This window comes from Cetorhinus maximus, chromosome 21 (assembly GCF_964194155.1).
Source record: "Cetorhinus maximus chromosome 21, sCetMax3.hap1.1, whole genome shotgun sequence".
NCBI lineage: Eukaryota > Metazoa > Chordata > Chondrichthyes > Lamniformes > Cetorhinidae > Cetorhinus > Cetorhinus maximus.
In genome coordinates, this window is record NC_135899.1 from 48,602,421 (window position 1) to 48,616,367 (window position 13,947).

General features: G+C 41.9%; 1 protein-coding gene across 2 annotated transcripts in view; it reads right to left on the reverse strand.

Annotated features, from left to right (window-relative positions):
• The window catches only part of oscp1b (organic solute carrier partner 1b), a 69,007-nt gene extending 56,558 nt beyond the window's left edge, over window positions 1-12,449 (reverse strand). For both annotated transcript variants that reach the window (XR_013580025.1, XM_078566911.1), the window contains exon 1: window positions 12,261-12,449. Coding sequence is in view for 1 of the 2 variants with exons in the window: in XM_078566911.1 (XP_078423037.1) it covers window positions 12,261-12,372 (112 nt within the window). In the remaining variant the exon portion in view is untranslated. The remainder of the gene's footprint in view (window positions 1-12,260) is intronic.
• Window positions 12,450-13,947: the final 1,498 nt, after the last annotated feature.

Genomic DNA, 13,947 nt, shown 5'->3' on the forward strand with positions numbered 1-13,947 from the left:
AATCTCAACAGATTTCCCCTGTAATTTTCAACACAGACTTTGTGTATCTAACTTTATTATAATGAAAACACCTCAATCTTTGAATGTCACTTCTACCCTCAGCACCTTCCTTTTTATTCTGAAAAAAAAACTTTGTGAATTTCCAACTACTCCTTCCCTTTCCACCTTCCTTTCACCTTCCTACTTTCTATCCTTCTGATTTAAAAGAGTGATGGAAAAAAGGTTTAGCTCTATGAACTAACTCATAATCATCACCTATCTCTGCTGCTTGTCTTACTGTTTCAACCCTCTGTTCCTCCACATGAGTTCTCACTCCCAAAGGAATTGAATCTTTAAATTCTTCCAAAAGAATTACTTCTCTAAGAGTTGCATATGTCATCTCTATCTTTAATGTCCGTATCCACCGGTCAAAATTACTTCGTTTTACTCTTTCAAACTCAATATAAGTTTGCCCAGGCTTTTTTCTCATATTCCGAAATTTCTGCCTGCATTCTTCAGGAACCAACTCATATGCACTCAAAATAGCATTTTTTAACCACGTCATAGTTCACCGACATTTCTTCTGACAATGAAGCATAAATCTCATGTGTTCTACCCACCAACTTGGATTGTAACAACAATGTCCAGGTTTCTTGCGGCCATTTCATCTATTTAGCTATTTTCTCAAATGAAATAAAGTATGCTTCAACATCTCTTTCCTCAAACATTGGAAGAACTTTGTACAAGTTTAAACATCTCCCCACTGGGTTCTAATCTGGAAATAAGTCCTTCCTCACCTCTTGGTGTCTCTTTCTTAACTGCCAGCATTTTAAGCTGGAATTCTATGTCTCTCTCTCACTTTTTCTCTTTCCTCCCTTTCTGCCTGGCCCCTTTGAAATATCCTTTCTCTTTCCTTTTCTTTTTCTGCTGCCTCTAGCTCAAGTTTTTTCATTTGCAACTGAATTTGAGCCCATTCCAATGAACCACCCCTTGAAGAACTCAGTCTCTCAGGTATTCCTTCCAATTTCAAATGCTGCACTATACCTTCAATTATGTCTGATTTCCTTATACCTGCAAGTAACCCATATTGTAACTTATCTGTCAATTCCATTAACTTAGCTTTATTTGCCTTTTATAAGCCAACTAAAGTTATAACTTCAACTCCCAGGCAAGTCTCAGCAACTGCCAAAGCCATATTGCAGTCTCACTACTTTAAAAAACCTCACATGTACTCCTGAATTCAAAGTGCTTCTTGTACTCATAACCTTAAGATTCACCAACTCCAAACCAATCCAGGAATTTCAAATATATCTCGCAAAGAGCCCCCAATTTTGTTCCGGCACAGCGGATGGTAAATGCGGAGCTGCTCAAATCCCAAAGGGAAATTTGAAACAACTGCCACAACTATTTTAAAATCTGTGTTTATTTAGAGATGCATGCCTTGAATTCAGCAGTAATAGGATCACTGAGTCTTATAGGTTTCTTACAAAACTAAATTAAACCTTTTGTTAATAAAAAAAATTTTAAACACATACATATGTTTACAAATTACTACTATGATAACTCCTAGTTCCCCTAATTATTCTAACTCCCAGTTACACCTCCGTTAAGGCAGCAGTAAAACGCAGATATTTTAACAGACCCAGGTAAAGTAACACAATGCCTTGAACAGTCTAATTCAAAGCGAGTTTTCTTCACTTCAGTTCGCATAGACAACAACTTGAGGCTTAGAGGATTTTCGCACTAGTTGGATCTTTGAATGCTTTCCTCTTACACATAAGATCATCTCCTTTATACAGGTTTCTCCCTTTTTAATCTAAATCCTTTTGTCTCAATATGTCTTTTCAACTCTACTATTCTAATAATAAAAATATTTCATGGTACCCATCTTTATCAGTAAGCTATGGGAAAAATTAACACACTGTTTGGCTCCTTCTAGCTAAGTGTAACATTTCACCACCTCTTTTGAAATTCATATTACTCTGCTTTATCTAAAAATGCAAATTTTCCCTTTACACCTCACATTCTAAAACTTCAGCCATGTTTATCTATTTAACATTTCAAACCTAGCCTCTCTTCTGACACACCAAAGCTGTCTTTAATTCAATTAAACCACCCCCCGCACACAGACACACACTATACTGACCTTATAATAAATTTCAATAACATAAAGAAAATTATTATATTTTCCTGACAACACACAGATGCACTTCCACAGGGTCTATAGAGCAGTCAGGATCAGGCACTCAACCTGATAGTTTCCCTCTAATATCAATTACATTAAGGTCAACTGAAGAACTCAAAACATCTTGGCTAAGATCAACTAACTCAACACAAATACAGACTAGGAGTTATGCGCACCAACTTCACTAATGCGGGAAACTCCATTGTGACAAGATTGTAATCGTATTTTGAATAAAATACTTTTAACGGGGTGTGAAAATGCCATTGTTCTTCATTTCCAAAAGGAGTTTGCTCCTAGTTAAGAAATAAATATTACATTTCACAACCACCAGACATCTCAAGGCACTTTACAGCCAATTAAGTACTTTTGACGTGTACTCACTGTTGTAATATAGGAATCCCAATGCCCAATTTGCACACAGCAAGCTCCCACAAATGGCAATGTGAGACCAGATAATCTGTTTTCTTTTAAATGATTTTGGTTGAGGAATAAATATTGGCGAGGACACCAGGGATACCTCCCCTGTACTTCTTTGAAATAATGTCATGGAAGCTTTTACATCCAACCGAGAGGGCAGACAGAGCCTCACTTTAACATTTCATCTGAAAGATTGCATTCCTGACAATGCCGTGTTCCTTCAGTTCACCAAGGATCAACTTTGACATTTTATGTTTACATCCTGGACTGACTTGAACCCAGAACTTACCATTTAAGGCTGGGATAGACAGATTTTGGTCTTGGAGGGAATTGAGGGATATTGGGAGTGGGGAGAAAATGGAATGGAGGCCTAAGATCAGACATGATCATATTGAATGGCAGCCCAATGAGCCTACTCCATGTGGTCTAATCCTGCCTACTGTTACTCCTATTTCTTGTGTTCTTCTGGCTCAGAGATGAGTGTACCAACAATTGAACCATGGATGACACTGAAAACTGTAACAGCTGTTATTCTTTTACAAATAGAGGCACATCAAAAGGAATTCCTATCTTCTGACAAATCAATGCATCGTTGTTTGCCTTATATGCGTGTAAAGGATATATCATCCCTGGAGTTTAGAAGTATATTTCATTGAAACATATGAGATTATGAGAGAGATTAACAATGCAGATGCTGAAAGGATCTTTCCCCTGGCTGGAGAGTTGAGAACTAGAGTCACAATCTCAGGACAAGGGGTTGGCCATTCCAGGTCGAGATGAAGAGAAATTCTTTTCACTCAGAGGAATTTGAATCTTTGGAATTCTCTACCTTAGGGGTCTGTGGTTGCTCATTGAGTATATACAAGATTAAGGTTGAGAGATTTTTGGACTCTAAGGCAATCACAGGACATGGAGATCAGACAGAGGAGTTGAGATTGTGAATCAGCCATGATCTTACTGAATGGCACAACAGGCTGGAAGAGACCATATGGCCTATTCCTATTTCTTATTTTAAGTTATGCAAGTAGAATTAATGGAGAAACAAGTTACATTTTGACAGCATTTATATTAGCCAATGGTTCTTGGTAGCAAATCCCCACTTTCTGCAAACTGGTCAGAATTTCTTGAAGGGATGTGGACTGTGGCCCAGCAATGTTATAATGATATCTGAAAATGAAATGATCTTGATGTGAACTCATCACATTTGAACAGCGCTGCATTTGTTATAATATGATTAAGCCATGATTAAGATTAACTATTTCATTATCTTACTAATTCCTTGCATAAAGTCCGAGTCTTATAGGCTGTCCATAATTATCAACATTTTCATAAGGTTGCAATGCGTACCTGCAGGAGGGAAAATTTACTTGTCCATTTATACATAAATTACTACCTGTCAGTTTTAGATTATTTGTACAATACACTTTTGGCGAGGCAGAAGGAAGGAAGATTCCTTTCTGCCCTCCTGGAACAAAGACAACCATTATGAAAGTTTCCGTTCCATAATCTGCTATCCCTCTTGAAGGAGGCTACCAGGATCACATGGGAACAGAATAAAGAGGAGCATGACCTGAAAGCACCAAAATTACACCAAGCTTCCAAAACATACTTTGTAAATAAGCATGTGAGGAGCAGCCAGCCCATTTCAGAACTGCAAACTCCACTCTGTATATTTAGGCTTGAAGCATAGGTGCAGGGTATAGAAGCTTGAAAAGGTTTCAAACCAAAAGTAATATTTTGCTTCAATTCTCCAGTAAGACTAGATGGATCAGAAGTCCCACCACTTTATAATCCATTCTCACTATTTTAAGATTGATTGTTTCAGTATACAGGCCTGCACATTCAGCCTTGCTCCTTATCAATAACTCCAAAGAATCTAATGCACATTACACATTTGGCTAACTTAACACATTTTGGTTTTCATTATGTTCATGCATCAAGAAGCCTGCTTTGCTTCTAAAGATGCAGCCTCACCAATTGGTGGAGCTGATCTTTTGTTTCACGAGTCCATTTCTAGATAACGCTGTGGTGTTGCGACATTAAATCACTGTGGATCCCAGCGTTGCCTCTCAAGGACAAGTGAGACCTCACCAAAGCATAAATACACCCATCGCACGACTGATGAGCGACAGGCAGATGGCCATGGACTTCCTTGTGCAGTAGCTCGCTGGCATGATTAGTGCATTAGTTCTATTCTACTTTCAAAGCCGAACAGAAAACAGGATTTGTTTTCTCATGACTATCAGCCCTGTCCCCTTCCTCTGGGGGGAAAAAAAAGAGTAAAGTCCAGGGCTGAGGGAGTGATGCTTTTTCTGCAATGCTATGTGCCTATTTAGAAGGAGAGGTGAGGTGGAGCAGCACAGTATGCAACTATGCAGCTAAATGGAACAAAGTACAATACCTCGTTGTCGGTCTGCCTCTTGCCAATCATCTACAAGGTGCATAAGAAAAAAGTGACAATGATTTTTTTTTAAAAAATTAATTATGATTATTTGCAACCTGCAGTAGCCTGGTGGTTTACATTTCACAGATTACTAACGCAGAAAGTTATGTACAAAGAAACATTTTTGCAACACATTAGTACTTACATCAATTGAACTGTGAAAAATACCAGCAACACAATTAAAGATTTTGTCCTTTCAGATTAGAAAAAAAGAGTCTAGAGAGAGCCATTTGAGCTGTGTAATATTATGGTGAAGAACTGGTGTTCAAATCCTCTCTCACACTACATCTCAATTGTCCAAAACTCTAATCATCACCAACTACCCAGCACCCCCAAACTTCCATCCTCATTGCATTGAATTCAAAAATCTTCATCCTGGTTTACAAATCCTTCCCTGTCTTCGCCCCATTTAATCTCCTCCAACTGCATATCTGATATTGCATCCTATCTTCCAATTCTGACCTTCTCTAGACAATGCTCAATTCTATAATCAGTAGTTGAGCCTAAAGCTATCTTGGCCCTAAACTCTCACTTTATTGGCTGCCACTTTCCAAAGCTTCCTTAAAGGCTTTCTCTTCAACTTTGCCTTCAACCATGTCCCCTAGATCCTTTTCTAATACCATGCACTTCTTTATGCTGTACAAATTTCTTTGGTATGTTCATTTCCTAAAGCTGCTAAATAAATGCAAGTTGTTGGTGGCACTGGTTAGAGGTGCTGTAATGGTGGTATATTACTGGGAGCAATTTAAGGTGACGAGTTAAAGACTATCACAACATTAAACTGTACTATCGCTATCTTACTCCATAGATAGTGGTATAGTTACATTCAGTGAAACCATTACTTGAAAAACAAAAGCAGCTTTGTAGTTTCTGGGTAATCAATGTTTAAAAAGTGTGTTAAAGTCAAGTGAATGTGCTTTAAGGAATAAAATACACCAAATGGTTGATGTTAGATTTAGCTGTGCACAACTAATTTAACATGGATACCAAGAATAATAGGCAAACTGTGAAGTGATGCACTTTAGTAGGACAAACAGAAACATTATCTACACGTTAGAAAATAAGAAATTGAATGGGGCAGAAGGGCAAAGGGATCGAAGAATACAGGTGAACAAACCATTAAAAATAGAATCACGGGTCAGGGGAGAACCCAAAACTAGGGGCCATAAATATAAGATAGTTATTAATAAATCCAATAGTGAAGCAAGGATACATTTCTTTATTCAGAGAGTGGTTCAAAAACACAATTCACTACCGGAGAAAGTGATTGAAGCCAATAGATTAGATGCTTTCAACAAGAAGGTGGACAACTAAAGAAAAAGGAGTAGAAAGATATGCAGAAAGGTTGAAATGAGGAAGGTGGAATGGAAAGAGACTTGCGTGAAGTGACTAACTAAGGAAGTTAAAGATAGTATCAAATTGAAAGAAAAAGTGTACAATTCTACAAAGGTCAGAGGCAGATCAGGAGTTTGGACAGACTATAAAGAGATTGATACGCAAGGAGAAAGTAGAGTACAAGAGAGAGCTAGCTAGAAATATAAAAGCAGATAAAGTAAGAGTTTCTGCAGGTATTTAAAAAGAAAAAGAGTAAGTAAAGTGAACGTTGATCCTCCAAAGTGAGTCTGGGGAATTGACAATGGAAAATAAGGAAATGGCAGATAAATTGAACAGTATTTTGCATCTGCCTTCACTGTAGAGGATATAAATAACATCCCAGAAATAATTGCAAATCAGGAGGTGAAAGGGAGGGAGGAACCTAAAACAATTACCATCATCAAGGCAACTGTACAGAGAAAATTATTAGAACTAAAAGCTGACAAGTCCCCAGGTCCTGCATGACTTCACCCTTGAGTCTTAAAAGAAGTGGCTGCTGAGATAGTAGATACATCAGTTTTTATTTTCCAAAATTTGCTACATCCTGGAAAGGTCCCATCAAGTTGGAAAATAGTGAATGCAACTGCTCTGTTCAAGAAACGAGGGAGTCAGAAAGCAAGAAACTATAGGTCAGTTAGCTTAACATCTGTCACAGGGAAATGCTGGAAATGTTAAAAAATCTCAATGCAATCACAAAACTATGTTGACTTTGCTTGAAAGGGAATCATGTTTGACTAATTTATTGGAGTTCTCTGAGGAAGTAACAAGCAGCGTGGATAAAGGGGAATCTGTGAATGTACTGTACTTAAATTTCCAGAAGGAATACGATAAAGTGCCACATCAAAGGTTACTGCACAAAATAAGAGCTCATGGTGTAGAGGTTAATGTACTAGCATGGATAGAAGATTGGTTAGCTAACAGGAGACAGAGTAGGCATAAATGGGTCATTTTTGGTTTGGCAAGATGTGATGAGTGGTGTACCACATGGATCAATGCTGGAGTCTCAACTATTTACAATTTGTATCAATGAGATAGATGAAGAGACCGAATATATGGTTGCTAAATTTACATATGAACAAAGAGCTGGAGCAGGAGTAGGCCATTCAGCCCCTTGAGCCTGCCCCATCATTTAATAAGATCATGGCTGATCTGATAGTAACCTCAAATCGACCCCTGATAACCTATCACTCTCTTGTTAATCAAGAATCTATCCACCTCTGCCTTAAAAATATTCAAAGACTCTGAGCCTTTTCAGGAAGAGAGTTCCAAAGAATCACGACCCTCAGAAAAAATTTCTTCTCATCTTCGTTATAAATGGGTGACCCCTTATCTTTAAACATCTACCCCTAGTTCGAGATTCTCCCACAAGAGGAAATACCCTCTCCACATCCACCCTGTCAAGACTCCTCAGGATGGTATATATTTCAATCAAGTCGCCTCTTACTCTTCTAAACTCCAGCGGATACAAGCCTAGCCTGTCCAACTTTTCCTCTTAAGACAAGCCGCCCATTCCAGGTATTAGTCTGGTAAACCTTCTCTGAACTGCTTTCAACGCATTTACATCCTTCCTTAAATAAGGTGACCAATACGGTACACAGTACTCCAGATGTGGTCTCACTAGTGCTCCGTATAACTGAAGCATAACCTCCCTATTTTTGTATTCAATTCCCCTTGCAATAAATGATAACATTCCATTAGCTTTCCTAATTACTTGCTGTACCTGCATACTAGCCTTTTGTGATTCATGCACTAAGACACCCAGATCCCTCTGCATCTCAGAACTCTGCAATCTCTCACCATTTAGATAATATGCTTCCCTTTTATTCTTCCTGCCAAAATGGACAATTTCACATTTGCCACATTATACTCCATTTGTCAGATCTTTGCCCACTCAGTTAACCTTGTCAGATCTTTGCCCACTCACTTAACCTATCTACACCTTTTTGTTGCCTCCTTATGTCCTCTTCACAGCTTACTTTCCTACCTATCTTTGTGTCATCAGCAAATTTGTCAACCATCCCATCATCGAAGTCATTTATATAAATTGTAAACAGTTGAGGTCCCAGCACTGATCCCTGTGCACGCTACTCGTTACATCTTGCCAACCTGAAAAAGACCAATTTATACCTACTCTACTTCCTGTTAGCCAGCCAATCTTCTATCTATGCCAATACGTTATTCCTTTTACCATGAGTTTTATTTTCCATGATAACCTTTGATGTGGTACTTTATGAAATGCTTTCTGCTGATGACACAAAAATAAGTAGTTGTGAAGAGGACATAAGGAGTCTGCAAAGGGATATAGATAGGTTAGGTGAGTGGGCAAAAAACTGGCAAATGGAGTATAGTGTGGGAAAATGTGAACTTGTACATTTTGGCAGGAAGAATAGAAAAATAGCATATTATTTAAATGGAGACAGATTGCAGAGCTCTGAGCTACATAGGGATCTGGATGTCCTGGTACATGAAAGACAAAAAGTTAGTTTGTAGGTACAGCAAGTGATTAGGAAGGCAAATGGATTGTTCTTGTTTCTTGCAAGGTGAATGGAATATATAAGTAGGGAAGGTTTGCTACAATTGTACAGAGAATTGGAGACACCACATCTAGAATACTGTGTACAATTTTAGTCTCCTTACTTAAAGGATATAAATGCCTTAGAAGCAGCTCAGGGAAGGTTTACTTGATTGATACCTGGGATGGGGGGGGAAGGTTATCTTAAGAGGAGGGGTTGGAAAGGCTGGGCCTGTATCCAATGGAACTTAAAAGAATGAGGAGTGACCTTATTGGAACATATGAGATCCTGAGGAAACTTGACAGGGTGGATGCTGAAAGGATGTTTCTCCTTGTGGGAGAGTCTAGAACTAGGGGATGCAGTTTAAAAATAAAGGGCCTCTCATTTAAGACATAGATGAGGAGAAGTCTTTTCTCTGAGTGTCGTGAGTCTTTAGAACTCCCTTCCCCAGAAAGCGGTGGAGCAAGGGTCAATGAATAGTTTTAAGGCAGAGGTAGATAGATTCTTGACTAACAAGGCAGTCAAAGGTTATCGGGGCAGGCAGAAATGTGTAGTTGAGGCCACAATCAGATCAGCCAGGATTGTATCGAATGATGGAGCAGAATCAAGGGACCGAATGACCTACTCCTGCTTGTAATTCATATGTTTGTACCTATGTTCGTAACACCAACACAAACAAGTTGGGCCAAATGGCCTATTCCTGTGCCGTTCATCCCATTTAATTCCCTGTAAAGAAGAAGAACAACTTGCATTTATAAAACATCTTTGATATTGTAAAGCACCCCAGGGGATTCTTATATGCATCAGCTGATAAATTTGATACTGAGCCACATAAGATGATGTTAAAACAGGTGCTTGGTCAAAGAGAAGCTGCAGCGAACATCTTAAAGGAGCAGATACATGGAGGTGAGAAAGGTGGAGAAGTGGAGAGGTATAGAGTGTACCGGGTCAAGCTTTTATTTATCTCTTGTTTCTGTAGTTTACTCCTGTTGTTCTAAAGACAGGAGTTCATACGCTCAAGTCAGTGGCTCGTTCGTGCCCCACTTAAGTGGCTTTCATGATGTGGCCAGGTATTTGACCAGGAGACAGTGGAGGGCACATCCCAGCCTCATCCTGTCCTTAACGTCTTCACACCCATAACACTTCCAGTCGGATCAGAGAGCAAACAGCTGTGATGTCCTCATGAACCACATGTGATGACTTGATGACTAGCACAATTATTCCCACAACACAAGTTAAAAGCTTAGAAGGGCAAGAGGAGAAAACCGACAGAGGATATTCCAACTAAATAAATACAACCGCCCAACAGTTTCAGGGTCTGCTTTAGACATGAAATCAGCTGGCCCATTTCACAACTTTGGCACATTGAACTATTCTGATGGCACAATTATCGGCAGTTAAGTGAGCGGACAAGAACGTGACAGATGGAATGTAATGTGGAGAAATGTAAAGTTATCAATTTTGGTAAGATAAATAAAATAGCTGGATTTTTTTAAAATGGTGAGAGACTGGATAATGTTTGGTTTCAGAGTGATCTGGAAGTCCATGTATACAGAAAGCTAACATGCAGGTACAACAAACAATTAGGAAAGCAAATGTCATGTTAGCTTTTACTACAAAGGGAATAGAATATAACAGAAGAAAAGTCTTACAACTGTATAGCGCCTTGGTGACACACGCCTGGAGTACTGGGTACAGGTTTGGTCTCCTTATCTAAAGAAGGATAGACTTACCTTAGAAGAAGTGCAACAAAAGTTCACTTTTATGAATAGCTGGGATGTGGGGATTGCCCAACCAGACACTGAGTAGGGATCGTTCCCTCCGGGACATCCTGGTCCACTCCTCCATCACCCCTTACACCTCAACCCCCTCCCACGGCACCTTCCCATGCAACTGCAGAAGGTGCAACACCTGCCCCTTTACTTCCCCCCTCCTCATCGTCCAAGGGCCCAAACACTCCTTTCAGGTGAAGCAGCATTTCACTTGTACTTCCCTCAATTTAATTTACTGCATTCACTGCACCCAATGCGGTCTCCTCTATATTGGAGAGACCAAACGCAGACTGGGTGACCGATTTGTGGAACACCTTCAGTCTGTCCGCATGACCCAGACCTCCCTGTCGCTTGCCATTTAAACACACCACCCTGCTCTCATGCCCACATGTCCGTCCTTGGCCTGCTGCAATGTTCCAGTGAAGCTCAACGCAAACTGAAGGAATAGCAACTCATCTTCCAACTAGGCACTTTACAGCCTTCCAGACTTAATATTGAGTTCAACAACTTTAGATCATGAACTCTCTCCTCTATCCCCGCCCCCTTTCCGATCCCCTTTTTCCCCAATAATTTATAATTTTAAATATTTTTTATATATATATTTTTCTTTTCCTATTTCCATTATTTTTAAATGTATTTCCATCCATTGTTTTCTTTACCTTTTAGCTTATTTCGATCCCTTCCCCCCCACCCCACCCCCACTAGGGCTATCTGTCACTTGCTTGTCCTGCTTTCTACCCTTAGTGTCATCATTAGCACATTCCTCAGCTAATATCACCACCGTCAACACCCCTTTGTCCTTTTGTCTATAACATCTTTGGCAATCTCTTCATTGCCTCCACCTATCAATGGCCCTCTATCCAGCTCTACCTGTCCCAACCCGCTTTCAACCAGCTTATATTCCACCTCATTTCTATATTTCTTAGTGCTGATGAAGAGTCATACGGACTCGAAATGTTAACTCTGTCCCTCTCTGCAGATGCTGCCAGACCTGCTGAGTTTTTCCAGGGATTTTTGTTTTTGTGGCTGAGTAGACCAGGTCTATTTTCCTTGAGTTCAAAAGGATAAGACGCGATCTCATTGAAACACAAAATCCTTAAGGCGTTTGACAGGGTAGATGGTTGGAGGATGTTTCCATGGCTGGGAGAGTATAGAACTAAGGAGTCACAGTATAGGAATAAGGAGTTGGCCATTTAGTACTGAGATGAGGAAACAATTCTTCATTCAAAAAGTTGTGAACCTTTGGAATTCTCCACCACAAAGCACTGCAGATGCTCAGTCATCGATTACATACAAGCCAGAGACTGACAGATTTTTTGACACTAAGGGAAGCAAGGGATATGGGGATAATTGAGGAAGGTATAGCTGAGGAGCAAGGGGAGTACGGGGGGGGGGGGAGGGTGGGGGCGAGGGGAAGGGGGGGGGGCGAGGGGAAAGGGGAGGGGCGAGGGGAAAGGGGAGGGGCGAGGGGAAAGGGGAGGGGCGAGGGGAAAGGGGATGGTTCGGGTTGGACTCGCTCCATTTGACTGCACTCAGTGCCTCAGGCCCCCAGCTTCCCCTCCCCCCTCTCTCGGTACCTTTCTTGGCCTTGTCGCTCGGGATGTTCTGGGCTCGGAGCCGCTGGTCCAGGATGTAGAGCATCTCCCCGCCCAGGTTTATAAAGAGGAGCGGCAGCGTCCGCAGCGACATTCCGGCCCCGGTCTCTGGGCGTCTCTCCTTCTCTGTGTCTGTCTGTCCCGAGCCCTGATCCGCCCGTTGCCTGGACGCTCCGGTTGCCAGGTCAGTGACGCAATTCCTTTTACACCAATCAGCATCACTCTCACTGCCAAGTGCGATTAAAGGGATTAATTAAAGGTATGGGCAGTTTCACCGATTTGTATTCAGCCAACCATAAATCTCTCCAAGGCTCCTTCCACAGCACCTTCCAAACCCACCACCACTACCATCTAAAAGGACTTGATTTCTCCCTTGTTTTTTGTTAATTTAGTTTATTGTTTTGACTCAAAAGAGTTACCATCTAAAAGGACAAGGGCAGCAGATAGATGGGAACACCACCACCTGGAAGTTCCCCTCCAAGTCACTCGCCATCCTGACTCGTCTTCTGCTCGGATCCGCTGTCGGTGCGCAGACTGATGCACGTCTGCGACCAGTTCGAACTGGCCTCGGGAGCCAAGGTAAATCGTGGGAAGAGCGAGGCCATGTTCTTTGGGAACTGGGCTGACCGATCCTTTGTCCCCTTCACTGTCAGGGCTGACGGCCTGAAGGTGCTGGGGATATGGTTCGGAGGGACCGGGGCATGCGTTAGAAACTGGAAGGAGCGAGTGGCTATGGTGAAAAGGAAACTGGGCATGTGGGAGCGACGCTCCCTCTCCATTGCGGGTAAGAACCTGGTCATCAGGTGTGAGGTACTCTCGCTGTTGCTGTACGTGGCGCAGGTCTGGCCCATTCCACACTCCTGCGCGATGGCGATCACTCGAGCCATCTTCCGCTTTATCTGGAGGTCGAAAATGGATCGTGTCTGCAGGGACGCGATGTACAAGCCTCTAGATAAAGGGGGAAAAAACGTGCCCAACATCGCCCTCATACTGATGGCCACCTTTGTGTGTGGCTGCATCAAGCGGTGCGTAGACCCTCAGTACGCAAACACCAAGTGTCACTACGTGCTGAGGTTCTACCTGTCCCCGGTGTTGCGAAGGATGGGTCTGGCCACGCTGCCGCGGAACGCTCCAAGTAGTTGGACCGTGCCGTACCACCTGTCCCTGGTGGAAAAATTTATGCAGAAAAACACCTTTGACCACAAGTCCATCAGGCAGTGGTCAGCACGTAACGTCCTAGAGGCCCTGAGGGATAAGGAGAGGGTGGACCCTGTGGGATGGTTCCCCGAGCAGACTGTCAAAGTCATTTGGCAGAATGCCTCATCGCCAGAACTTTCCAACAAGCACCAAGACGTAGCTTGGCTGGTGGTGAGAAAGGCCCTCCCCGTCAGATCCTTCCTACACGCCAGGAGTCTCACCCCCTCTGCACGATGCCCTCGAGGTGGCTGTGGTGGGGAAGAGACCGTTGTTCACCTCCTTGTGGATTGTGCCTTTGCAAAGAAAGTCTGGAGAGAGATGCAGTGGTTGCTGTCGAGGTTCATCCCGAGCAGTTCTGTGACACAGGACTCTGTGCTCTACGGGCTGTTCCCAGGGACACACACCGAGACAAACATCAACTGCAGCTGGAGGATCATCAACTCGGTGAAAGACGCGCTTTGGTCTGCCCGAA